The sequence below is a fragment of the Salmo trutta genome, chromosome 4 (genome assembly GCF_901001165.1).
Source record: "Salmo trutta chromosome 4, fSalTru1.1, whole genome shotgun sequence".
Taxonomy (NCBI): domain Eukaryota; kingdom Metazoa; phylum Chordata; class Actinopteri; order Salmoniformes; family Salmonidae; genus Salmo; species Salmo trutta.
Window position 1 is genome coordinate 13,916,780 of NC_042960.1, and position 27,963 is coordinate 13,944,742.

Genomic DNA, 27,963 nt, shown 5'->3' on the forward strand with positions numbered 1-27,963 from the left:
GTGTTGTGCTCAAGTTCAGAACAGCTGTCAGTCAAAACCCATACAGAGCCTGAACACTGACGTAATTTATATCATGTTACTGTACAGCCACTGTCGTTACAATTTAGGTGCTTATCAGTGCCCAAATCTGCCACTTTCAACCCGTGTACAGGTAGGTACGAGTCTAAAGGGCTAAACATAAACAAGTGTTAAATACACCATATGAAAACCACACATACACGTCTCAACAAAAAAATCAACATGAAGTTTCTCATTAAAAGTGTCTTAGGAAAAAAATGGAAGTAGTTGAATGGAAGTAATGAAACATCATATATCCTTCACAGTACAAACACAACATGTAACGGACTTAAGGCTTACATATGCCTTAGAAATCCCACAATGTTTGGATGCAATATTCTACTAAGGAATATTCAACAGTAAAATCTGTTAGTCTTGTTATTCCAAATGCATCTGTGGATCTGTTCTGTTGACAACAATGAAAATTCAGCTTTGTCTTTAATGCAGGTTTTGATCTAAACGTCAGAAGCTACAGTATCAAATAGAAATGGTTACGATCTTTGTCAGGGTTGTTACAACTGGGCACCACACCTGACCAACTAAGCTAATTGATCAGTTCAGTGATTGCCTAAATTCAACACACCTGGGCTTCCAGATCAGTTAAATCAAAAAAATGAAGTGCCTGTAGCACTCCAGGACCAGGGTTGCCTACCCCTGTTCAATGTTATAGAGTGGTATGTTTTTTCTGCTGGTGTACTCTGAGGTAGCTATGCAAACGGCCTTTCTTCCATGTGGATCTTCAGGTGCATCTTCAGCTGGTCCTGGCGGGAGAACCTCTTCTCACACTGGGGGCACCTAAAGGGTTTCTCCCCTGTGTGGACCCTCTGGTGCCTCGTCAGGTCACCAGCCTGGGCGAAGCGCATGTGACACTGGGTACATTTGAAGGGTTTCTCCCCTGTGTGGACCCTCTGGTGCCTCTTCAGGGTGCCAGCTTGGGCGAAGCACATGTGACACTGGGTACAGATGAAGGGTTTCTCCCCTGTGTGGACCCTCTGATGGATATCCAACTTCTGGGTGCAGCTGAAGCCTTTGTTACAGAACTTGTCGAGGAACCGTTTATCTTCAATATTGCCTGATGTTGCTCCCACTCCCGGAGCCTGGGCTCTAGCCCTGTCGTTTGAGTTCAATACCTGATCGAAACGGACACGCTTGTTTGAATCGGAAGGCCCCATCGATGTGGACACTGGGTCGTGACCGCTGTATGCGTGTAAAGGGGAGTGGGTCGCGACATTTGGATTTGTCTCTAAGCTTTCCCTATTTTCTAAGAAATCTCTGCCCTGTGAGTGTCCGTCTCCTAGGTGACTATCTACATTCCATGTGGGAGGAACAACGCCCTCCACTTTCACAGTCACTTTATCTACGACAAGACCCTTTACGCACCCTTCAGAGTATACACTACTACTGTACTGGTTCCAGTCCCCTCTAGAAAGAGCAGTGTGTGTCTCTAAACCTAATGGCATGTTGCCAGGGTCCATCCCTGTAACGTAAGAACAAGACGGATCATTGCCAGTCTCTAACACGTCACCTGAGTCCGGATGGGAATGAACCGTCCTCATGCTCGGGTTACCGTAAAGTAAATACTCTGAGCCGGGAGCAGGACAGCCCAGTGGCCCCAGTCTCTCAGGGTCTGATCTGTGGTCAGATCCTGTCTGCAAAAGCCTTTGTGTTACAGTTAAAGTCTCTGTGTCGGTCTCTGACTTGAGGACGGCGTTCAGCGTTCCACTGACCTCCGTGATGCTGCGTCGCGTACTGGGCTGCGCTGGGGCGGTGGTAGAGTCCTCCGTGGCTACAGGGGGTGCTACTCCAGCCGCTGCTCCAGTCTGGATGTCTCTGCTGTGTTGTAGCTCCTTTCCTTCAGACCTCTCCTGCTTAACCCCAGGACCTGCAGCCTCTGCATCTGCAGACTGACACAAGAAGGATGTGTTTAGACAGCAGCACAATTCTGATCTTTTTTCCCACTAATTTTTCCACTAATTTACACTTTTGACCAATGAAATCAGCTAGGAAAAAGATCTGATGTGAAAATGTGATTGGTCAAAAGACAACAATGGCGTAGGGACGTCTCACAAGCTCCCCTATGGGTCGTTTCATTTGATTTCAATTACTTTTTGACCGCACTACTTTTGATTTGAACAAAACTTTCCATGGTAGAAGTGGGCAGAAAGTGACTTTTTGGACCTGAGTGCCAAAACATTCAGGAGATAGAGGTGCTCAAAGTTGACCCATTTTGCTTCCCCCACCATACCCTGAGACATCCATGTCTTAATCACTGGAAAAGATAAACGGTTGAGTTTGATATAATTTAAAAGCTTACAAACAGGGTTGTCTATTTTTTGATTTCTCGAAAAATAAAAACGTTTTCTTTTAACACCAATTATCTAAAAAAGTCAACTTTTCTTGCATACATTGTAGCTTAGACTATTTTACATAATCTGAGGTGTTTGTGTTGTGCCAGTCATCAGCTGAGGCACAGCATGCTCTTGAAAACAGGGTGGTGGGTGTCATGTTTTGACTGATAAATGTACTAAAATGGGAATACAATTTCAACTTTCAATTGGTACCAAAAAAACGGTTGGCGGTCCATACATCAGAGAATGTTGACTTGAATGGGAATATCAGATGTTTTATATTATACTGTGAATCATCCATAGGAAACCTATTGAAATCATAGAAATATAGATAACAGAATATACATTCTTACTTAAGTTGACATTCAACTGTGAATTGACCGGCGGCTATCTTTGCGGTCGTAATTGGAAGTTTAAATGCCCACACCAGTAGAAAAACTTTTTCGAGCTGAAAGATGATGGCCATAGCTTACCCATGATTTTGCACAACGATTTAAGTCAATAAGTCGTTTTAGTGAAAGTATGATATATTTGTGCTTGTAGTGACAAATCTGAACTGCCCACTTTGTGCAAATCCGTGTGAATGCGGTGTGTTTTCCTATGATATGACATACAAATGCTTTTCAAACTACGTTTCATTTCAGGGCTGGTTTTATTTGAATGTTACCACCCACCAGCATGGCATTGTTCATTAATCAGAAACAGCTGCAAAATGATTCCCATTTGCGACTGAGATGAGACAAACAGCCTTGTGTCTGTATTAAATATACATATATCTGAACATTTTATAAATGGTATAATTGCGTGATATGATAGCATTATGCAAACCCGTCGCCCCAAAATGAATGGTTTTACACTATACTGCTTTGATTGTTGTAACGTTAGCTAGAAACCACAAGTGTCTATCCAGATAATGAAAAGGCACCCGTGAAAGTAAAATTCAAGGAACTTATAGTTACATGCTGGGCCTAAAATTAACACCCGGGTAGACTTTGGCGTGTAAGATGTCTATTTCACCAGGGCTCAACAGTGGTCAGGGCTCAACAGTGAGAGCATTTCACTTGCATTTGTGAATAAAAACAATAAAGTATGATCACATTTATAGTAAAATAAATGCTGCATTACCTGTTTTCAAAGTATTTCCGCTGTTTTGTTTCCTAGCTGGTAAATTAAAAATGGCACAAAGTCAAAGAACTACGAATGCTATATAGCCTATTCCACCTCACCCTTCCTGGCTGGAAGCTGTGCCCACGTTTAGAGCTGAGTGAAATATAAATTTTTAGAAAATCTGCACGCAGGCATAATAGTTGGTCTAATTTATTTGAAACAAAAGTCTACTGAAGTGAGACTTTGTCCTTGTGTTTCTTGGCTATTTAAATGATTTTGTTCACAAGCTAGTTTGTCAATGAACAAAGTCATTGTAGCCTATACTTTCACTTCCCGTAAGAACCATGAGCACGAGCTGACTTGGCTTTGCTGTACCAGCAGTCGAAACCTACCAGCAGCCTACCTAGCTACCAAAGGTTGCAACATGTCCATAACAATGTAGAAAAACGCATTACAGCCATCTTTCAATAGTTATCCATATTACCGGAGCTTCATCTTATTATTTCTAACTATTTCTATAGCGGATTTGCAGCCACAATTTATGGAAGATGCCAAAACTTTGGAGATGACGAAGTCAAAGATAGGCCAGTGGTTTCTATTTGTTGCAATGTTTTCCCTAAATAAATGGTTATGACAAATCCAGCTCCAGAACCAGACATAGAGCCATCTGGCTAATATTTTGAATATGGTGTAGTACATTTTTTTTAAACGGCATCAACAAATAACATTAGCTAGCTAGATAAGTTTAGCATGCTAGGTAGCTACACTGACAGTGCCCTATTTGTCAGCGGCCCAGCCTGTCATTTTAATTAATTAAGTAGCCTTTGTCATTTTTCGGAGGTGGAACTTAAATGTGCATTTCCTCTTTAGGACAGGAAATTACGTCGAAATAGTGGTAGCAACTTAAAATAAAATGTCAATGGTGTACCAGCTAAATTGCAGTGGTCTGAATGGATAAGGTCAATTCTATGAATTATATTTCTATAATTCAAATGACACCCACCATGTTTTCCAGAGTATGCTGTGTCTCAACTGATGGCGGGCACAACACAAACACTGCCAATTATGTAAATTAGGGTCTAAATTGAATTACCACCCTGCTTGTAAGCTTTAAAATTATATTATACGCAACTGTAATTTTTCCCCCAGTAGTAAAGACAAGGATGTCCCATGGTATTGTGGGGTATGCAAAATGGGTCAACTTTGAGCACTTCTATCTCCTGAATGTGTATGGAAAGTGCTGTTCAAATCAAAAGGGGTGCAGTCAGAAAGTGATTGAAATCAAATGGAACGATGTAAGCAAGTGAATAGCTGAGGGGAGCGTTTATGAAGAAAAACTAATCAGGTCACATTTGAATTACAAAGTAACTAATTGTTAATGCAACACTATTACACAAACCTCTATCACGATAATGTGCTGGGTTGAGGTTTCACTCCCCTCATCAACAGTGATTGGTTGGTCATCTCTCCATGTATTGTGTCCCGCTGGCTTCACAAAGCTCCTGTGGCCTCCAGTGAGATGTCCTTCACCTGAGAGAGTGATTGGGGGAAAAGAGGTGGTTAGGTTAGCTACTGTCAATGCTCAACGCTATATTGCACACTGTGGACACGGTCTAGAATTGGCAAGGATGTAAAGTAACACTTCTCATAACTTCTTCACATACTATTTATAGGTCAACTGATTATGTTCCATGCATCATATAGAAAATGCAGAAATTCTGGTTAGAATATTATATTGTGTCTTTGGTGTCTCAAGGCCATCAGACTGCTAAACAGCCATCACTAACTCAGAGGCTGCTGCCTACATTGAGACCCAATCACTGGCCACTTTAATAAATGGATCACTTTATACAATGCCACTGTAAATAATGACACTTTAATAATGTTTACATATCTTACATTACTCATATCACATGTATATACTGTATTTTATACCATCTATTGCACCTTGCCTATGCCGCTCGGCCATCGCTCATCCATATACTTACATGTACATATTCTCATTTTAGCCCTTTAGATTTGTGTGTATTAGGTAGTTGTTGGGGAATTGTTAGATTACTTGTTAGATATTACTGCACTGTCAGAACTAGAAGCACAAGCATTTCGCTACACTCGCATTAACATCTGCTAACCATGTGTATGTGACAAATAAAATTTGATTTGCGTAAGATATCTAAGTTGCATACTATCCAACAACTGACCAAGACCTAATTCTGGTTAACCCTAATGTGGTTAAAACCATAATGTGGTTAACGCATCTAAAGTCACACGCGCAGAGGGGAACGGGGCCACAGGTCCCGCGTTCTGCAAAATGTACCTCTTGACATTCCTCTGTATCGGTCGAGGATCTTGACACTACTGGAACGACTGGCGAGGACGCGCTCTGCGCGCTCCCGTGCCATCTTCAGTTCCAGTAGCTGTAGTTTCCTCCGCAATGCCCTGTTTTCTTTCTGGCTTTGAGACATTTCCAAACGGATCACTGCATAGTCGTCGTCTACGACTTTACAGATCTCTGCCACGGCTGCATTCGCTAGCACCTCCATGATGGAGGCTATTTGATTGTGAAAAACCATACAGTTAGCCATTGTTAGCTCCTTGCTAGCTAGCGTTACCTAGATAACATATATTAACCAAGTCCTGTCTCCAACGTGAATTAAACACGACCTGGGGTAAGTATGTGATGCCGTGCAGTTAAATTAGTAATATTTTGAGTTACATGGTGTTAATAAACGTCTAAATAACAAAAATAAAAACGCTGAAGTGGAAATTGTAGTGGTCACTGTTCACTTCCGTTTACACTGAAGAGAAAGGATCTTATTGGCGTGCGTCATGGCTCAAAGGGTGTGGTTAAGTGAAAGTGTATGATGGCAGCGCGCTGTTCTTTGAAATGTTTTATTAAGTTAGCTACACATTCAGGGCTCTATTTTCGGCTGGCGCAAACACAGCGTTTTGACCAGAACCGGCGCCTCCGCTTGACAACGCTTCGCTCCAAAAGATTGGCTGCTTCGTGGGCAAAGGTGTGAACCTATTTAAGTAAGTACATTTATTTTTACATACCGTTAGTGAAATATCACATCACTAAGGAATTAACATGGTCCACACACATCAACAGTCGTGTTGAAAACACAAAGCCTCTTCCCCCTCAGGAGCCTGAAAAGATTTGGCAGATTCTCAAAGTTCTACAGCTGCACCAGTGAGAGCATCTTGACTGCCGGCAACTAATTGGTATCCGACTGCAAGGCCATGACATGTTTGATCTGGTTCAAGTCTGGCTGGGCCACTCAAGGACGTTGTGACATGTCCCGAACCATTCCTGTGTTGTCTTGGCTGTGTGCTTAAGGTCGTTGTCCTGTTGGAAGGTGAACATTCGCCCCAGTCAGAGAACCTGCTCCAGAGCGCTCAGGACTTCATCAAGGATCTCTGCACTTTGCTCTGTTCATTTTCCCTCAATCCTGACTGGTCTCCCAGTCCCTGCCACTGAAAAACATCCCCACAGCATGATGCTGCCACCATGCTTCACCGTAGGGATGGTGCCAGGTTTCCTTCAAACATGACGCTTGGCATTCAGGCCAAACAGTTCAATCTTGGTTTCATCAGACCAGAGAATCTTGTTTCTCATTGTTTGAGAGTCCTTTAGGTGCCTTTTGGCATACTCAACATATGTGGGCTGTCATGTGCTTTTAACTGAGGAGTGGCTTCCACCTGGCCACTCTACCATAAAGGCCTGATTGGTGGAGTGCTGCAGAGATGGTTGTCCTTCTGGAATGTTCTCCCATCTCCAGAGGAACTCTGGAGCTCTGTCAGAGTGACCATCGGGTTCTTGGTCACCTCCCTGACCAAGGCCCTTCTCCCCCGATTGCTCAATTTTCCCGGGCGGCCAGCTCTAGGAAGGGTCTTGGTGGTTCCAAACTTCTTCTATTTAAGAATGACGGAGGTGACTGATCTTGGAGACCTTCAATGCTGCAGAAATGTTTTGGTACCCTTCCCCAGATCTGTGCCTCGACACAATCCTGTCTGAGCTCTACGGACAATTCCTTCGACCACATGGCTTGGTTTTTGCTCTGACATGCACTGTCAACTGTGGGACCTTATACAGACAGGTGTGTGCCTTTCTAAATCATGTCCAATCAGTTGAATTTAACCCAGGTAGAATCCAATCAAGTTGTAGAAACATCAAGGATGATCAATAGAAACAGGATGGACCTGAGCTCAATTTCAAGTCTCATAAGAAATGTCTAAATACTTATGTAAATAAGGTATAACCTACAGCATGGTCAAGCCAGTTAATGTTTCCAACATTTTCGGACCACTAAACAACTATTAATTTAGAACCACGGAGAGTTACCGCAAGTAGAAAACAGAAGCTGCCTTCTATTCCAGCACCACTTCAACATCATCAAATCACCTATGCTTAGTCTAATACAATGACAACAAAAAAATACCAAAAACTATTTAGTCCAATCAACGTGATCTAAATATGACGTGGCTGTTCATGGTTGTCTATGGTTCTGATTTATGTGTGCGCGCGTGCAGGTTCGTGCAAGTAGGAAAAACATGACTCATCCTACTTGTTGAGAAATGCCAATGCTGTCCTCTTTCATGTTGACAAAATGGTTTATCACTGTCACACAGTACATGCTTACATTTTTAGTTGTCCTAGGCTACCTGGCGAAAATGCTTGCTTGCTATTCTAACTTCCTTTCGTGGGCAACGTTAGCTAGTTAACATTAGCCTTCTACATCTAGCTACATATTGAATTTCCATCCTCTCATGCCAGTGGCACAATGTATGAATTTATGGTTGGATTAGAATCACCTTTATAATCATTGGCGGGTAAAGAGAATTAAGTAAAACCACAAGTGCAAATCCCTATCTCCATCCATGGATCATTTAGGAAAGGTCACATTTTTAACTAGCTAGCTAGCCACCGGAGGACGACAACAAGGCGAGTTTCTGTCAATGACGTATGCTCTTGATGCGATTGGAGTGAAGCTAAATCCAAAATGGCTTCCCTTTACACTTTTTTTTTTGGTGTGGTTGGACCATTCAGTTGAGCTCACTCAGTTTAGCTCAACGCAGATTGGCTATTATTATTTAAATTTTTTATCATGGGAGGCCAAATGCTCACTGGCTTCCCTTGCATTCAATGCGATGGGCGGCAACAATATCATACTTTTTTTGCATCAGATAGATGGCCTACACAGAGACAAAGTGGCGTTGTTTCACTCACTCTGATGCGTTCTCCAGTGAGACATTCAGCCTCTTGCGAAATGAAGGAAAATGACGAAATAAAGACAAAATAATGATTTTTTTCCCCCCCCATACATTTGAGGAAGTCTGGCTTCTCTTGGCATCCATGAATACACACCACTGGTAGAATATAGGCATTTGCTATATTAGCCAGGTGAGGGCCTCAGATTTTCAAATAGTCGAGCGGTTGCAAGTAGGTTATTAGCATTTGTGGGCAGGTGCGGGTGAACAAACAGCTGACCATTACTGCACTGTATCTGTGTGTGCCAATACCAGAGTGGGCACATTCCAGGGTAAATATGGCGCCGGACAGACAACGTGACCAGCCATTTGAGAAATTTACCAGAACCATATGAATTGGGTCCATTAGAGCATCCACCCACAGTGCTCAGAATGACGTAATCACATGCAGATTATGGTAATGCATCTTAAAAGAACAATAACTTTTTTCTAACAATTGCCAAAATGCAAATCATAGGCAAACACCATTCTTAACAGAGCACCAGGAAAAAACGCAATTCTAAACAGCAGCACCTGATAGTGGTTCCATATGTGACAGATTAAAATCTCTGTTAGAAACTTAGGGGGGGAATTGAAAGATGCAACAAGTAGGATGGGTTGCTAATATGACTTTGATTGGGCCTTTGGCTTCTGGACAACGAAAGAAAGTTGATATGAAAACCAATAAAACAGGAGAGAAATGGCATAGTGGTGGGTCCAATAGGAAAGTAAATGTCTATACATAAATAAATCAAATAATTCAAAATACACCAGAAAGCATGACTTGGCCACAGAGGAATCGAGGATCATTACCCTCTTTGACAAAATAGCTGTGGATTGTTTCAAATCACATGCTCGTAGGCCTATGCCTATTTGGGAAGCCCACAATTTTGGCAGAGCGGGTGGCAATAGGCCTAGCTGATTGAGTTGCGGCAGTCAGTGAAAAGCATCTAAAATATGTGTGAAGATAATGTCTTTAAACTGTAATTTAAAATGTTGAGACAAGAAGAAGAAGGGGAGGGGGCCTCCCGATTAGCACAGCGGTCTAAGGCACGTTATAAACTGGGTGGTTCGAGCCAAAACGCGGATTTGGCTGACAGCCACGGCTTTGACAAAACATTTTATTTTTACTGCTCTAATTACATTGGTAACCAGTTTATAATAGCAATAAGGCTCCTTGGGGGTTTGTGGTATATGGCCAATATACCACGGCTAAGGGCTGTGTCCAGGCACTCCACGTTGTGCTGAAGAACATCCCTTAGCTCTGGTATGTTTACCATATACCAGACCCCCTCGTGCCTTATTGCTTAAGCGTTGCAGTGCTAGAGGTGTCACTACAGACCCGGGTTCAATCCTGGGCTGTATCACAGCCGGCCTTGATCGGGAGTCCCATAGGGGGGCGCGCAATTGGCCCAGCGTCGTCCGGGTTAGGGGAGGGTTTGGCCGGGGGGGCTTTACTTGCTTCATCACGCTCTAGTGACTCCTTGAAGCGGGTCGGGCACCTGCAAGCTGACCCCGGTTGTCAGGTAAACGGTGTTTCCTTCGACACATTGGTGCAGCTGGCTTTCGGGTTAAGCGGGCGGGTGTTAAGAACCGCGGTTTGGTGGGCCATGTTTTGGAGGACACATGACCTGACCTTCGCCTCTCGAGCCCATTGGTGAGTTGGAGTGATGACACAAGATCAAAATTGGATAGAATAGGGGGTAAAAAAAAAAAATACGAAGCATACACTTAGTATTACTTTCTTAGCTGCAATATACATATCTCCCTGGCATATTACATAATTTATGCAGCAGCATACAAGACATTTTTGGACACGACTTGTGCTGTGCTCACTTGAACAGGAAGGTGGTGTGGCAGTCCTTCGTGGGCAAATTTTGTCATCAAAGTCTGGCATTCTCTGGATTTATGGTGCTTTCAAGACAACTGGGAACTCAAACAAAAATTATAATTGAATCATGACATCAGTGATCTTCAGGTCGTAGCTCTAGAAAGGGGCCGAGTTCCGAATTTACAATTCCGAGTTGGATGTAAGTTCAAAACGTATTTTCCCAGTCGTAGCTCGTTTTTCCTGAGTTCCCAGTTGTCTTGAACTCACTAAAATCAGATTTTGCAGTTCCGAATAAACAGTTGTTTTGTGTGTGGCACAAATCATGCTTAATTGACAGCATGGCCAATGTTGAATGTTTATCATTTTAAAGTAGGAAAAGAGACCCTTAATCTTAGACTTGGGACCATACAGCCACTCCACTGAATAGCAGGCTAATGATTGCTTTGCAATGCTTGCAGTTAGCTACACTGATTCCTTCCAAACCACTCATTGTTGAATTTGTGATTTCCAACTTGTGTAATGTTTGTCCAATGGCCGATGAGCACTGATACGTTTGAACTAATTTCTCTTCATTATTTATCTTCATATGACAAGGATTAAAAAGGATTTGCCAGTAGATTGTCGACTTGATTCATGATGACTGCTAGCTAAGATTGAAAGTATGATGTCCAATCAAAGCTACTGTAGATATGTGATTTGATCTGTGGCCAATGACCTTGAGCCTTCTTGCATGGGCACATCAAATGTAACTCTATGGCAGCACCCAAGGGGTTTGAACTTTCTAGCTCTACCCTTAGACTTGGCGGTGCCGTAGTGTCTCCATGAGTGACAGAACACTGAGCCAATCATGGCGCAATGCTCTGTATTTTCTGCTGGCTTGCCCCACCACAGAAAGCACTGAGCTAGGCTGAAACACCTACATTTTGGAGCTGCCTTAAAACATGATCTTTGTTTTCTTGAGTATGTGGCTTTATTAACTATATTGTTTGCAAACTAATGTGTGACACGTATTACTGGCAAAATAGCATGCAAAATGTTCAAAAAATGTGGGGCTCTGCCCTGAATGACGGGTCGCCTCTGATTAGTCATTTACCGTTCTCATTCTCATAGTGGAAACATTGTTTGCAGAGTTCACAACCTGCTACACTTGTGAGAAACAAGTTTTGTTTTATTTACGACATTTGTCTTTTGTTTGGAGTGCTCCATGTGAGCATGTCTGGTTTCTCTGTCCTGATAATGTTGAGGGCGTGCGTGAGCACGCATAGAAGTACTTGGCTTGCTGCAGGGAAATGTTTATATGATAATATATTAAAACTAGAGTTCCTCACAGTAATTGATTTCATCTTTACAACAATCTCCCCCTTGGTGATCACCAATCCTCGGTGTGAGAGCAATGGAAGTTAAAGACCTACTGCTGCTTTGGCCTATAGGCTGTTCCCTGCGCTCATTTCAATGGATCACTTGAGTAAATTAGGGATACAAACTATATTGAAAGCTGGTGTTTCCACACAGGTGTGGTTCCTGAGTTAATTAAGCAATTAACAGGGTCATGTATAAAAATGCTGGGCAGGCAATTATTTTGGCTACCATGGCTATGCCCTCATCCACAGGCCACAAGTGGTCACTGAATGGTTTGATGAACATGAAAATTATGTAAACCATATGCCATGGCCATCTGTCACCAGATCTCAACCCAATTGAACACTGAGGAGATTCTGGAGCAGCGCCTGACACAGCATTTCACACCACCATCAACAAAACACCAAATTGTGGAAGAATGGTGTCGCATCCCTCCAATAGAGTTCCTGACACTTGTACATTTTATGCCAAGGTACATTGAAGCTGTTCTGGCCTGTGGTGGCCCAGCACCATATTAAGACACTTTATGTTGGTGTTTTGGCAGTTACCTGTAGTTTGCAATTAAAATGGCCTCTCCTTGGTGTGAACGGTCTTGTGGAGCAGGCACCTAAATCCGGGCCTCCCACATTGTGACCCAATGACACCAGAGGAGGTAGAAGCAGGAGCCGCCACCCTCAGGAGGTTCATCTTTGAACTCCCTCCTTAACCTCTAGCCATTGTTTGGGTGTTGTTGGGATTGTGTGCTGTGTTATTGGCTAGGTACCTCTTAGGGTCAGGATGGGCGTTCACCACGTCTGTATTGGTGAGGTAACTGAGGAAGGCTAGATCCAGGTCTTCTATGAACCCAGTCACCAGGCATTAGATGAGATTCTGAAGGAGAAGACAGACTACCACCGGGGGGGGGGGGGGGGTCTATGGTAGAAAAATTACAAGATTGCATAAACAGTTACGTCTGTGGGACTGAGTTGGGCCTCTGGGCTTGAGCTGACAATTGATTTATGATGGCTAAAGACTGCATTCCATAGACAAGATGTGGTGGGTATGTGACCCGAGATCGAGAGAGCCTGGAGGAGTAGAACAAACTCCTCATTGTTTCTAATCATCCTTGTATCTGGGAAACTGAGCCCGGGTTGGGGGTAAAACAACACCTAGTACAGATAACCCAAGGTGGCTTATGATGCCCCCCAATCTGCATGGGAGGGGTGGAACCAGCCATGACTAAGCATTTTTAGATCTACTATATAAGAACGCTACATTTTTTTCTGTAAGGTTACGCTCTCGGTTCAACACTCGAGTTTGGGGTCGACATTTTCATTATTGCAATAATTAATCAAAGATGATTGTTTGAAGAAATGACTAAGTCTCTCTCACTTGATTAGAATATTCCACGACAGGTCTCCCACCACTCTCTGTGAAGGCTGAGGCCCAGGCTGACCTGCTCTGTTCATCATGGATACTGTGGTGTTTGTATCATGGGTACAGGAGGGCTTATCTCTATCAGCCCCAGGCCCTGCTCCATCCCTGCACTGAGACTGAAGAGAAGGGTCTGGGTATGTTTTGTGTGTGGTGGAGTGTCTGTCCCTCACGGTTTGGTTCCGACTCGGGAAGGAACAGCGACGGTTCCTGATCCAGGGTTCTGATCCAGGGCCAGGGTTTGTGACTAGCTGCTTCAGAGGTCCAGTCTTTCCCGCCAGCAACACCAGATATCTGCAGGTCCTCATGAACTGCAGACTGTAAAATTGTACAGACAAGCATACAGTGCCTTCTGAAAATATTCTTGAGGGTCTGCAGAGAAGAATGGTGTGCTAGGCTTGTAGCATCATACCCAAGAAGACTTGAGGCTGTAATCGCTGCCAAAGGTGCTTCAACAAAGTAGTACTGAGTAAAGGTTCCAAATACTTATGTGCTTCCATTTTTATTTGTATTAATTTGCAAACATTTCTAAAAAGCTGTTTTTGCTTTGCCATTATAGGGCATTGTGTGTAGATTGAGGGGGAAAACAATTCAATCCATTTTAGAATAAGGCTAATGTAACAATGTGGAAAAGGTCAAGGGGTCTGAACTTTCTGAATGCACTGTATATAAGAAACTCTTTGCTGTACACACAAACATGACCTTATAAAATGTTTACCACAGTCTATCTCATTTCTAACACTGATTAAAGTACCCAACAATAGGGAGCCATTGTAGTTTATTATAAAAATTGTCTGTTTCAAGAATTAAGTATAATGTTTTGGTTAGACGGAGATAAGGAAAACTCAGTCCCTGCAATGATACAAAAATAACCAAGTCACAGGGTGCGATTTGAAAATGGCTACGTAAAGACGTGTTCCGAGGCCTCTCCACTAAGGGCCGATACTTTTATGTATCAAAACGAGAACACGTTTTGCACACCTACTGACTCTAGCAACATTCGGGTGACATTATTGGATATGTCTGGAACCGGGAAAATGAGACAAAACGATAAACAAGAAGACACGATGAAGACTAATATGATGGCGGATGCTAACGTTATGGAGATGCTACTCACCATCCGTGCAGAAATGGCTACACTAAGCTCTGATTTCATGATTGAACTTCGCTCCTCTGTTTCAAGTCTACAAGCAGAAATGACAGAAGTCCAGTCAACAACAAACGACTTTCGCGACAAACACAAAAAATAAAGGATATGGAAATGTTGTTGACTGACAGATAAACAGCTTACCGAATTGGAAACCAAAAACAACGAGCTTACCTGAAGAGAGAACGTGAAGTTAAAGGTTAGTCTAGATGAACAGGAAAACCGTTCCCGAAGACGGAACATATGCTTTGGTCGGAAAAAACAGAAGGGACTGAAGGGCGCAATCCTACTGAGTTCATGGCCACTTTCCTGCAAGATGTCCTCAGCGGAGAGACGTTTGACCGGCCCCCAATCATCGACATGGCGCATCGCCCTCTAGCGGTAAAACCACAGCCCTGTCACCCTCCCAGAGCAATGCTGGTCCGCCTACATTACTTCCAGACCAAAGAGAAAATTCTTCGGACCTCCCGCGAAAGTGGACAACTGAACTACAACGGCAAGCGGATCCACATCTTCCCAGATTACTCTGCAGATCTGGCAAGATGCAGAGCTGCATACAAAGATGTGAAATCCCACCTTCACAAGGTAGTAGTCAGACTTGGCCTGATACACCCGGCTAAACTGAGGATTACTTTCCAGGGGGCTAGCCACACATTTTAAGATCCCCAGTCTGCGCTCACTTTCTACCGGCACAATATCCACTCTACAGCGGCACAGAACCCAGAGCTGTGACGGTTGCTAGTTGTGTTATTAGAGTGCACACATGGTCAGTGTATAGACATGAACGTGAGTAACTTTTTTTATTTGCCCTAGCAAAACAATGCACCACATAGATGGCTGAATACCTCGGAACGGTCTACCATGCCATGGCATTCAAAGTAATTGTTAATAAGCGTTATGGTGTAATGTAACTAAGCTTTTCATTTATAGAACTAGTGAGGTTCTTTTTCCTTTTTATGAATGAATAAGCCAAATCCCAATGACGTTCCTGTTAATTTGCTAATTTAGTCGTGGCTCAAGGTAGGCAAAGGGGCTTATTTACTAGGCTATATTCATTTACTTTAGGCCCGCAATTTTGTATATATTTTTTATTATATAGGCTAGGCTACATGTGATTGTATGGTGTGTCTGTTCGGGCACGTGCATATGAGTGCAATAGCGATAATGCTTATGACAATTTAAAAGATTTAGGTTATTCCTTTTTCCTCCACATGTCCATAGATTTGACAACATAGTGAAACTTTTTTTATCTTCTTAAAAACCCTTACACGGAACCCAAACCGGCTGTGCGCGTGCGCCATCGTGAATACATTTATTTTGTCCCCCTACACCAAACGCGATCACGACATGCAGGTTAAAATATCAAACCAATTTCTGAACCAATGACATTAATTTGGGGACAGGTCGAAAAGCATTAAACATGTTTGGCAATTTAGCTAGTTAGCTTGCTAGCTAATTTGTCCTGGGATATAAACATCGAGTTGTTATTTTACCTGAAATGCACAAGGTCTTCTATTCCGACAATTAATCCACACATAAAATGGCCAACCGAATCGTTTCTAGTCATCTCTCCTCCTTCCAGGCTTTTTCATCTTTGAACTTATATGGTGATTGGCATCTACACTTTTACCACGACAACCGGCAAAACATTTTGTCTTTCAATCACCCACGTGGGTATAACCAATGAGGAGATGGCACGTGGGTACTTGCTTCTATAAACCAATGAGGAGATGGGAGAGGCAGGACTTGCAGCGCGATCTGCGTCAGAAATAGGAGTTCTATTTTAGCCCTTGGCATCGCAGATGCTCGTTGGCGCACGCAATAATTGAATAACATGAATTTCAAAATTTATTTTGCGACGTGTCCGGTCTGGTCAGCATGTTAGTGGGCTTCCTGTTAGTAAAGTGACAGAAAACAGGATAGGTACTGTTTTTGTGGCCTGTCGTTTCATTTGGACTCGGCCGTGGGTGTTTTATAAACTTTATTTGTACATTTAGGGTTACACAAACGTCTTAATTGTTTCGTTTTTGTGATGCACTACTCAGTCTGGGTTAAGTTATTCTTTAATACTTCTGTAACGTAAATAGTTAATTTAAAGCAGTCTCCTGGAATGTTCGGGGCAGTGGACATGTGGTCAAAAGGAAGAAAATTCTAACATTCTTAAAGGAAAGGGTTTCAATTGCTATGCTACAGGAGACCCATTTATCTTCAACAGAACATGCTAAACTGAAGAGGGACTGTGTGGGCCAGGTGTACTTTTCTTCTTTTAGTTCAAACAAAAGAGGCACTGCCATCCTCAATAAAAATGTCCCATTTTATATTTGAGCACCAAGATACAGACCCTGAAGGACGATTTATTTTGATTACAGGTAATATACTTGGTCAACATTTTACTATACTAAATGTATATGGCCCGAACAGACTCCCCCAAATGTATGTCTGACATGATTTTATTATTTAACCAACAATGCAAGGGACTATGGTTTATTTCAGGAGATTTTGTTGTACTTTGGATGAATCATAGATCCTCAAATGCTCTCAGAAGCGTTTGATTCATGTGGTTTAGTAGACATATGGAGAGAGCTAAATCCTAATGTCAGAGACTATACTTTCTACTCTAGACCCCATAATTCATATTCTAGATTGGACTATTTTTCATGCCCTCTACTTACATGCATGTTGTCCAGTCATGTGCTATTGGATCTATAGTAATTTCCGACCGTGTGTGTGTGAGTGAGTGAGAAATTGGCAAAACAATTCCCAAAATGAGATATTGGAGACTTAATGTCTCTGCTTAACAATGAAGGATTCTGCTCTGTGATAAATTATCACATTACTGGCTCGACAACCAACTCTCTCCGATGCTGCTAAAGCAACCAAAAGGGGTCATATCATTTCCCAAGCCTCTCTGATCAAGAAGCTTAGAATTGAAAATAAGGAAAAACTGGAGGCTGAAGTAAAGCATTTAGAACTTCATAAACAACCAACCCAGGCGAACTACAATTCACTAGCTTGTGCTGATGCCAAACTCAATGTAGAGCATACAAAACATGTCAAAAAAACTTTTTTACCAAGCAAAAATATGAGTTTGGTAACCGTCCGAGCCGTCTACTTGCACACCAACTTAAAAAATAACAAAAAGAAAGATCTAGAAAGTCTAAGAATGGCTGATGGCTCCACTTCTTATGATCCATTGCTTATCAAGAATACGTTTTGCGACTTCCTCTTTATACTTCACAATGTACAAGATCGAACAACAAAATGACAAAATATCTGAATAAGATGGCCTTGCCCACTAGATCAGATGAGCACAGAAATAGACTAAATGCTCCCTTTACTCCTGAAGAGGTTTGGGAAACTAAGGCAATGCCTTAACAATTGTTGTAAAAATTACTTGCATCATGCACAAAGTAGATGTCCTAACCGACTTGCCAAAACTGTAGTTTGTTAACAAGACATTTGGGGAGTGGTTAAAGAACGAGTTAATGACTCCAACCTAAGTATATGTAAACTTCTGACTTCAACTGTATCAGTTTGCTAGGAGTTGATGATAAAATAGTCGCCAAGACACTTGCTCGCAGGTTGGAGGTGCTACTTCCAGATCTCATTACACCTGATCAGACTGGCTTTGTCAAAGCCAGATTTGGAACGGACAATGTGAGACGTGCTCTGAATATCATACACCACCGTGGCAGAATTAAAGACCCTGCACTCATTGTCTCTCTCGATGCAGAAAAGGCCTTTGATAGAGCAGTGAAAATTATTGTATGCTGTATTAGAAAAAGTTAATCTGGGTGACCATTTTATTAATTTAGTAAATGTACTTTTTCTGACCCATCAGCAGCAGTTAACAAATGGTAAATTATCAGAGACTTCCTATTGATAGGGGCTGTCGTCAAGGCTGCCCTTTATCTCCTGCTATGTTTTCGTTAGTCATAAAACCACTGGCTGAGGCAATGAGGTCTAGTAATAACATCAGGGGCATCTCTATGGGTGATGAAGAGCATAGAATTTCATTATTTGATGATGTGCTTTTATACATGTCTAAACCAGAGACCTCGGTCACTGCAGTAATGAACATCATATCTGAATATGGTAACCTGTCAGGGAACAAAATTAATGTGGATAAATCCACGGCATTACCTTTTGAAAATTCCCTCTACAATCAACTTAGAAACAATATCTCCATTCCAATTGACTGTAACAGGCTTAAAATACTTGGACATATGTGACTTCATGATATACCTTTGCTCACAAATAAAACAGGACCTGATTAACTGGTCTACCCTACAAAACTCTTTTTGGCAGGATTAATGTCGTTAGGATGACTATCCTTACTCGGCTAAATTATTTATTCCAAAATATCCCCTGCCATCTATCTCAGTCCTATTTAAAGTAAATAAATGTCAATATATCTAAATATATCTGGAACAATAAGAAACCTAGAATCAAATTTACCAAACTAATTAAGCCTAAGAATTCAAGAGGGGTCTCTTTGCCAAATCTGCAACTATATTACTGGTCTACTCAGATCAAGCACATGATTAGCTGGTGCCTAGACAGACACCACTCACTTTGGGTTGGGATGGAATCAATAGCATGTCATCCAAGAGCATTAGCTTCCTTACATTTATTAATAGCTTTGAAAAGATCCAGGCCTTATCTGACAATTTTACTATACATAATACACTCTTAGCTTGGAAGGATGCAAGGAGGTACCTGCAGATTCCAGACCATATATTGCCGTTAATCCAGATTTCCCCCCCCCCCCCCCCCCCCAAATAAGGAGTATTGGACTTCTAGACTGGAAGTCGAAGAGTTGCTGACCTCATGCCTTTATTTACTCAGGACACTCTTAAATCGTTCCCACATATAAAAACTGAGTTTGACTTACCCAAAAAATATATATTTTTTAAGTACCTACAACTTCGACACTTCAGAGGGTCAGAAGAAAGTCGATGAACTACGTTTTCAAATACGAATCCTACTGTTCGGAGAGGTTTAATCTGACATATATTCTATGTTATTGAACAGAAGTGCCTCATTGAGACATGTTTGGGAGAGAGACATCGGACATGCATTTGGTGAGGAAGAAAGGGTCTACCCCAAATGCACCTCCATAAGCATACAAGACAAATTTCAAATTTTTCATAGAACCTACTTTACACCTGTCCGCCTTCACAGAATGTTTTCCAATGCATCACATTTATGTTTCAAATGTAAACAGGATACTGGCACCTTCATGCATGTTTTTTTGGTACTGTAGCAGAATCCAGTCTTATTGGAATGACATTCACTTACACATCCAGAAGATCTTGGGTAGACAATTTTGCTTTATCACTGAAGTTATTTGCTCTACTTTGATTGTAATGTTGTTTGATTACGGTCCACACCTGAAGTACCAGCTGTGAGAATTTGGCTCTCTCAAGCTTCTGCTATCCTACCTCTAGAGAAACATACCTTTTGATTTACACCAGAGGTCTAATACATTTTGGAAAATCTGGTCTTCATTGTGGTCCTATTTAGAAAACCTCTCATAAATGCCCATGTTATAATTGTGATGTTTGTATATATTTTTATGACTGCCTTTTTGTATAAGATTTTGCTCTATCCTTATTCATTTTATTGTACTTAGTCTGTGTAACCCCTGTTAAAAGAAAATAACATTCTAATAAAAAGATGACAAAAAATAACCAAGTCAGTCAGCACAGTGTCAATGTGAAGTACAGGAGTTTAATTACATAATGATACATGTATATTCAAATGTATTAAAAAACACCCCGTGCCCATTTCCAAATGCCCCAGTGTACCACCCAAGCCTACACCAAGGTACTTGATATTGAGATAAAGGCCCAATGCAGCCGTAAAGATGAATGCACTAACTGTAAGTCACTCTGGATAAGAGTGTCTGCAAAATGACAAAGTAGAATGACTATCTCACTATTTTAACCCTACCTTTTCTATAATCTGGTACCCCCGCTTGGCTAAAATGATTTTTAGAATGCTTTGGAAAATGTTACATCTTCACTACTTTGTCAAGTAAATTAAGGCATTATCATTCTCACTATAAAATACCAGTATAAACCTAAAGAAGAAACAGGTACTCATATGCTTAATTTAGTTATTTAAAATTTTTGCTATACATGTTAGGATTTTTAAATACATTAAGGCTGCATGGTGCAACTAATGATGATTTGAAAGGCATGAGCTCTGCTTTGAATTTTTTTTGTGCAGGCTGTACACACTTCATCAGTCTCTCATTTACAATTTGGAAAGCACTTGATAATGCCTCGAATTTCCCGGGGGCATCCCCTTTGTGTGGCCGTAATGCCTCCTGAAAAAAAAACATGCCTCCAGCCAGTGGCCGTTGTGCCTTTGGGCTGTATATAATAATTACAATTCCCTTCTCCTGGCTGGGTGCTCTGAAGCAGCTCTCCGTCACGTGATCAGGTCTTTCTCACAGGCTACAAGTGAAGACAGACACATTGGGGACGCAACTGTGCATGTCCTTATTCAATTCCCAGGCGCATATTGAAGATATTGGAAGACTGTCCACATTTACTTTGTCAGCCAACAAGATGAGTAGGCCTAACAAACAACAAAAGCACCAGCCTATGTAAATCTACTATTCCCCCATAGTACAAAAGTTAACCCATTCTATGAGAAATAAATATTCCGGACAGTTGTGGGATGCGATAGATCTTAAATTAATACAACTAGTGTCAATTTTTTATGAATTATTTTAAGCAATGATGCTGACAAAAAAGATCAGAATGTTGAAAAAGGCTATTTCTTCACATTAAGCACAGCAATGCGCACACGGCAGTTGGCTATAAAGCATGAATGCTCCATTAGCAGGAAAACATTCTCAAAGCAAATGCGATTATGCATGTAATGCTTTTATTAAAGGTGCATTTTGAAACTCACATGCTGCGTATATATGCCAGTTAGGCTCTACACCCATTGTAACGTGCATTAATATGCTTAATTTTAAGAAGTTATTTGGCGACTTTAGTTGTGATACAAACCTTATCCAAACATATAGGCCTATGGGCTAGGCTACATGAGGTGTGGGACTATGATTCGAAAAAGTCGCAAAAAAAGGCATGCTCTGTTTCTTGCCTTAATTCACACGCTGGGCATCATTCACAAGTGAAACACTAATATTGTCACCCATCAGACTATTCTTGATTTAATCTTGTCTTTATATATGCTAAATAATGTGTGTGAAATGAGTTTTGATTTGAATGGACCATTACCATGCACCTGTCTTAACAGGGGCAGGAGGAAAAAAAATGCTTTTCCCATGGTTCATTTTCATGCCAGCCAGGTAGGCTATACTCCTGTTGTAAAGAGAAGCAATATGCTTAATATTAGAGAAGTTGAGAAATAAATATAGTAGGCCTAGCCTATAGAAAGCTGATGGGATCCTCTTTTTAAGAGGCCATCACTCTCATGCAATTGCATAGCCTATAGAAATGTTGCGCAACATGAGCGCTCATGAAGTGTTTGATTAGATTTAATGACATTTGCATTGCTGTCAGAGTGATAAGAGGGACAATCGAATGCTGAGCACCAGGCAGTTAGCAAGTTTGGTAGGCTATTAATGATCAGCAGGATCAGAAGCCTAATTACCATGACTAAATGGTCACGTGGAATTTGACTGCTGTAATGACTCGTAACTAACAGCCCTATACCCAACTGGTGTCCCAGGTCTAAATCAGTGCCTGATTAGAGAACAATGAAAAAATGCAATGGAACTGGGTTCGAGGTCAAGAGTTGAGTTTGAGGGCTTTACACGGGCCGTGTGCATTTTCTGCTGGTGTATCCTGAAGTACCTCCTCTCCCCACAGTGCGTACAGGTGAATGGCTCTCTCGTGTGGATCTTCAGATGCATCTTCAGCTGGTGCTGGTGGGAGAACCTCTTCTCACACTGGGGAAGCTGTAGGGTTTCTCCCCTCTGTGGACTCTCTGGTGTCTCTTCAGGTTGGACGAGTGTGAAAAACTGGCCCGGCACATGTGGCAGCCGAATGGTTTCTCCCCTGTGTGGACCCTCTGGTGCCTCTTCAGGCTGGACAAATGTGAAAAACTGGCCCGGCACTGGTGGCAGCCGAACGGTTTCTCTCCCGTGTGAATCCTCTGGTGGATCTCCACCTGTTTGGGGAAACTGAAGGCTTTTCCACAGAATGAACACAGGAAGCGCTTCTCTTTGCCACCAGATCTACTGATAGAGTTACTACTACTGTCATTTGTCAATGGGCTTGTGTAGCCATTTACTGTTGAGGCACTGGCATTGTCTGAGGTCTGGTTTAACATTAGGAGAGTGTGAGGAGGATGAAGGCCAGGGAGTGTCTGTGTTGTCGCAGGGTCCATGTTCCAGTTGATAGATCCTATAGAAGGCAGGCTGAAGGCAGCACCTGTTAGGGGGTTAACCTGAGGCACCATCAGTCTCTCTGAATCACAACTATAGGAGCAGGACGGAGCATCACTAGCTGAGTCGGTGTCTGTTCTCTCCTGCCGCATACGGACACTTCCTCGTCCCCGCGGACCAAATCTACGCCTCACCCTGGTCTCAGCCAGTCTGTTGTCATGGAGACTAAGTTCGGATGTTTTGTGTTCGACTGCCTGTTTCTGGTTGTGGTTTACAGTGTTGTTCCCCAGCCCAGAGTTGAGGACGTTGTCCAGTCCACTGACCTCCACTATGTTGTCTCTGGTCCTGGCCTGCTCGGTGATGTTGTCCCCTGGGTCCTTGGCTGCACCCATCTGAGTCTGGGAATCCAAGATGGCCGTCCAGTCTCCTCTGTTAGCCTCCAGCCAACCACCTGTTGGAAGAGGTTAGAAAATAGACTTTACAAACATGGCAGAGAAGTCTACATTTGGAGATGTTAAGTTCATTCATTATGCGTTTCAAATGATAGCCAGGTGCATCACTATTCCCATTGAAGATCTATTACTGTATGTAGGCTATATGTATTTCTCCCTTACCTTGCTCCCCCATCTTTAGTCCACTCAGCAGATCAATGATCTCTGGTCCGTCTTCTATTGTCTCCTCTTTGACTAGCAGCAGATCAGGCTTCCCTTCCTCCATGTCTACTGACTGCTAGAGATACAGAGTGAGAGGATGTTAGATCAAGAAATCTGATGAGCACCCTGCTATGGAGCATCTTCTGATTGGGCAATGAGGGATTTCTATGAGTACTATGCAAATGTGTTACTTAAATTGATTACTTTAAGACCTTATCCACAAAGCGTCTCAGCGTAAGAGTGCCGATCTAATATCAGGTCCCCATCTGTCTACATAGCTTTATTCATTATAATCAAAAATGCTCCTAGATCAGCTCTCCTACTCTGAGAGGCTATGTGGATACGGGCCCTGACCTAATACCATTCAGACAGTAGTTCACAGTGGGCTCACCTCAGTGAGACTGTGTGTGGTCCTGTGCTGCTCAGCTGGTTCCTCTGTGGGTTCAGGAGGAGGTATAATCTGGTTGTCCTTCATGACCATGGTCTCCTCAGGGTTCCCCAGACCCTCCTCACACCCCTCCTCCTTCACCAGCAGCACCTCTGGACCCTCCACCTCCTGGAAGAGACAGGTAATACAGATAAGACATACACTCCCTCAGGTACGTACACACAGATAAACACACTTTCAACATGGAGTGTTTACCCATCCCCACTACGTTTGAGTCCTATACTGTAGTTACAGAATTACTTCATTGTTAAGGGTTCGTACCCTTTATTTTTGAAAATGTTTTCCTAAAATGACATACCAAAATCTAACTGCCTGTAGCTCAGGACATGCATATTCTTAATACCATTTGAAAGGAAACACCTTGAAATTTGTGGAAATGTCAAATTAATGTAGGAGAACAAAACACATTAGATCTGGTAAAAGATAATTATACAAAAAAAATATTTTGTTTTGTTCCATCTTTGAAATGCATGAGAAAGTCCATACTTTCAGATTGGAGTCTAGGTGTAATTTAGATTTTGGCCACCAGATGACAGCAGTGTGTGCAAAGTTTCAGACTGATCCAGTGAAGAATTACATTACTGCACAATATTTTGTATTAGGTCTGCCAGGAGTTTGCCCAAATGTGCCAATTGATACATTTAAGTACATCACTATAGAGAACATGCAAAAAATGTTAGGTTTACACAGGAATGTCATACATGATGGATCATTAGCTTATACACTAACTTTCACACATCTAGATGGCGGGGTGGGCGTGGAGCGAAACTGTAGACCCCAAGTTCCTACAGTTGAACATAAAAATGTATTTTATCAAACAAAAATGCTACATTTTATCTCTGGGACCCTGAAAAATCAGAGCAAGATTACCAAATGTAACTACATTACCTTCATAGGTGAATATCAAACCAGTTGCCGTGATAAGTGTTTTGTTGTGCACTCTCCTCAAACAATAGCATGGTATTTATTCACAGCAGTTAGATTAATAAGAATTTAAGCTTTCTGCCCATATAAGACATTAGTATGTCCCGGAAAGTTGGCTGTTGTATACAATGTAATTGTAGTCACATTAGCGCATGTTAGCAACGACCGTCCCGGTTTGGGGACACCGATCCCGTACAGGTTAAACCCATCATGGTGGACGTAAATATGAGTAATCAGACTAAACTATTTAGGTGTTTCACTTCATAGTTTGTTCTCCATACGTTTTTAAAAATAGGGAGCCAAATGTGTTCACCACTTATTTCCATGACTGATCAAAATAAGTGTTCTCATAGCTCTCTCTTGTCCCTCTGCAACAGACTTATGGTGAGATATGTTTGGACCATGGAATCGTATCGACTCATTGTATCATGAGGTCCCTGGCAATTCCCAGCCTTAATTGGTTATAAAGTGCGGTTGTGTGGACGCAGAATAGGGTGAGAGCAGATATGATGTATACTAAACAGTCTCAATGAAAACTCCCATTTTGTGTTTATTCAACATAAACACGTTTTAAATACACTTATGAAAACACACACACCTGTCTCTCTGCGTACCTGGCAGACATCTCAGCTTGGATGTCGGCCACCACCTCAAGCTGAACAAGACGGAGCTGCTCTTCCTCCCAGGGAAGGCCTGCCAGCTCCAAGACCAATCATCATGGTTGATTGACAACTCCATGGAGTGCAAAGAACATCAAAGCAGTGACCTGCTGCAACTGTGATATGTGGTTGTCTCACCCAGCGATCTTACGCTGAATGCACTACTTCTAAGTCGCTCTGGTTAAGAGCATCTGCTAAATAACTTAATGTAAAATCTGCATGAACTTGATAAACTGCATTCATTTTCTCATTAAAAGTGTCTTTGGAAAAAAATGTTTTGTTGAATGGTAGTAATGAAATAGGCATTTGTGAAAATCATATAGCCTGCACAGTAGAAACACAATATGTAACATACTTTTTAGGCTTATATATAATATCTGGATGCAATATTCTATTCAGGAATATTCAACACTGAAATCTGTTACTCTCGTTATTGCAAATGCATCTGGATATTTTCTGCTGACAATAAATGAATCATTATATTTAATGCAGGGTTTGATCTAAACATCAGAAGCTATCGAGTGGAATGGTTACTTTCTATGATAGAGTGGAATGGTTTTTCTGCTGGTGTATTCTGAGGCTCCTCTCTGAGAATCTCCTATGTGGACCTTCAGGTGCATCTTCAGGTGGCCAGCCAGGGCAAAGCGCATGTCACACTGGGTACAACAGAAGGGTTTCTCCCCTGTGTGGACCCTCTGGTGCCTTTTCAGGCTACCAGCCTGGGAGAACCTCTTCTCACACTGGGGGCAGCTGTATGGTTTCTCCCCTGTGTGGACCCTCTGGTGCCTCTTCAGGTCACCAGCCTGGGAGAACCTCTTCTCACACTGGGGGCAGCTGAAGGGCTTCTCCCCTGTGTGGACCCTCTGGTGGATCTCCACATTCTGGAGGCAGCTGAAGCTTTTGCTACAGAACATGCAGAGGAACCGTTTCTCTTTACTATTGTCTGATTTTGCTCCCCCACCCAGTGCCTTGGCCCTTTGGTCCTTTGAATTCAATACCCGATCGAAAAGGACCTGGCCGTGTGAATCCGAAGGTGCCATTGACGTGGATACTGGGTCGTGATCCCTGAACATGTGTAAAGGGGAGTGGGTGGCGACATTTGTCTTTAAGCTTCCCCTGTAATCTAAGAAATCTTTGCCTTGTGAGTGTCCTTCTCCTAAATGAGTGTCGCCTACATTCCATGTCAGAGGAGCGTCACCCTCCACTTTCACGTCATTTACAACAACCTCCTCTTTCTTATCTAAACACCCTTCAGAGTTTACACAACTACTGTACTGGTTCCAGTCCCCTCTAGACAGATCAGTCTGTGTCTCTAAACCCAAGGATATGTTGTCAGGGTTCATCTCTGTAGCGTAAGAACATGATGGATCACTGCCAGTCTCTAATGCGTCACCTGAGTCCCGATGGGAATGAACCGTCCTCGGACTTGGGTTACCGTAAAGTAAATACTCTGAGCCAGGAGCAGGAGGACAGCCCAGTGGCACCAGTCTCTCTGGGTCTGACCTGTGGTCAGATCCTGTGTGTAAAAGCCTTTGTGTTACAGTTAAAGTCTCGGTCTCTGACTTGAGGACGGCATTCGCCAGTCCACTGACCTCCATGATGCTGCGTCGTGTCCTAGGCTTGGGCGCGGCAGCGGTGTGTAGGTCCTCCGTGGCTACAGGTGGCGCTACTCCAGTGGTTTCTACCGTCTGGATGTCTCTGCTGTGCTGTGGGTCCTCCACTCCTTCAGACCTCTGCTGCTTGACCCCAGGACCTCTAGCCTCTGCAGCCTGACAAGAGAGGTTTATTACCGGCACATGAGTTGAATTGGATAACAATGTCGTAGTGAATTCACAAGCTCTTATGGCAGATAAATAAGGATGTGCATGAATAGCTGAAGGAAGTCTTTCTGAAATAAACAGGCCATATTTGATGTATTGTAACTTTCTATGTTACACTAACCTCTATCACGATAACATGCTGGGTTGAGGTTCCACTCCCCTCATCAACAGTGATTGGTTGGCCATCTCTCCATGTATTGTGTCCCGCTGGTTTCACAAAGGTCCTGTGGCCTCCAGTGAGATGTCCTTCACCTGAGACAATGATTGGGGGAAAAGTGGTTGTTAGACTAGCTACTCTCAATGCTCAACAGTATATTGTACACTTATGACAGTCTACATTTGGCAAGGATGTAAAGGTAACACTCCTTAACTTCATACACTATTTATTGATTATGTTCCATGCATCATATTCTTTTAAAAATATGACAATAGGAAATATGGTTAGAATATGATACTGTCTTTGTGCAATAAGAATTTGGTCTTAATTGACCTGCCTGGTGAAATAAAACAAATTGTGCAAGATAGCTAAGTAATCAGGGTAAGTATTGCACACTATCCAAACACTAACCCTAGACT

General features: G+C 42.4%; 3 protein-coding genes and 1 pseudogene across 4 annotated transcripts in view; all 4 read right to left on the minus strand.

Annotated features, from left to right (window-relative positions):
* LOC115191176 (zinc finger protein 528-like) overlaps positions 1 to 5,890 on the minus strand; it is a 77,316-nt gene extending 71,426 nt beyond the window's left edge. Inside the window, exon 1 of one of the 2 annotated variants that reach the window (XM_029749128.1) lies at positions 5,842 to 5,890. The gene's annotated coding sequence lies outside the window, so the exon portion shown is untranslated. The remainder of the gene's footprint in view (positions 1 to 5,841) is intronic. The other variant, XM_029749120.1, reaches the window with a different exon arrangement.
* LOC115191369 (zinc finger protein 23-like) overlaps positions 1 to 27,963 on the minus strand; it is a 417,143-nt gene that overhangs the window by 220,759 nt on the left and 168,421 nt on the right. The gene's annotated exons all lie outside the window — the stretch shown is intronic.
* LOC115191371 (protein krueppel-like) lies at positions 48 to 23,313 on the minus strand. The gene is made up of 3 exons (XM_029749247.1): positions 23,207 to 23,313; positions 4,912 to 5,042; positions 48 to 1,961 (listed from the first exon to the last, which is right to left on the minus strand). The coding sequence occupies exon 3, from the start codon at positions 1,611 to 1,613 to the stop codon at positions 765 to 767; it is 849 nt and encodes a 282-aa protein (XP_029605107.1). The 5' UTR covers positions 1,614 to 1,961; positions 4,912 to 5,042; positions 23,207 to 23,313; the 3' UTR covers positions 48 to 764.
* LOC115191319 (oocyte zinc finger protein XlCOF7.1-like) lies at positions 21,964 to 27,545 on the minus strand (annotated as a pseudogene).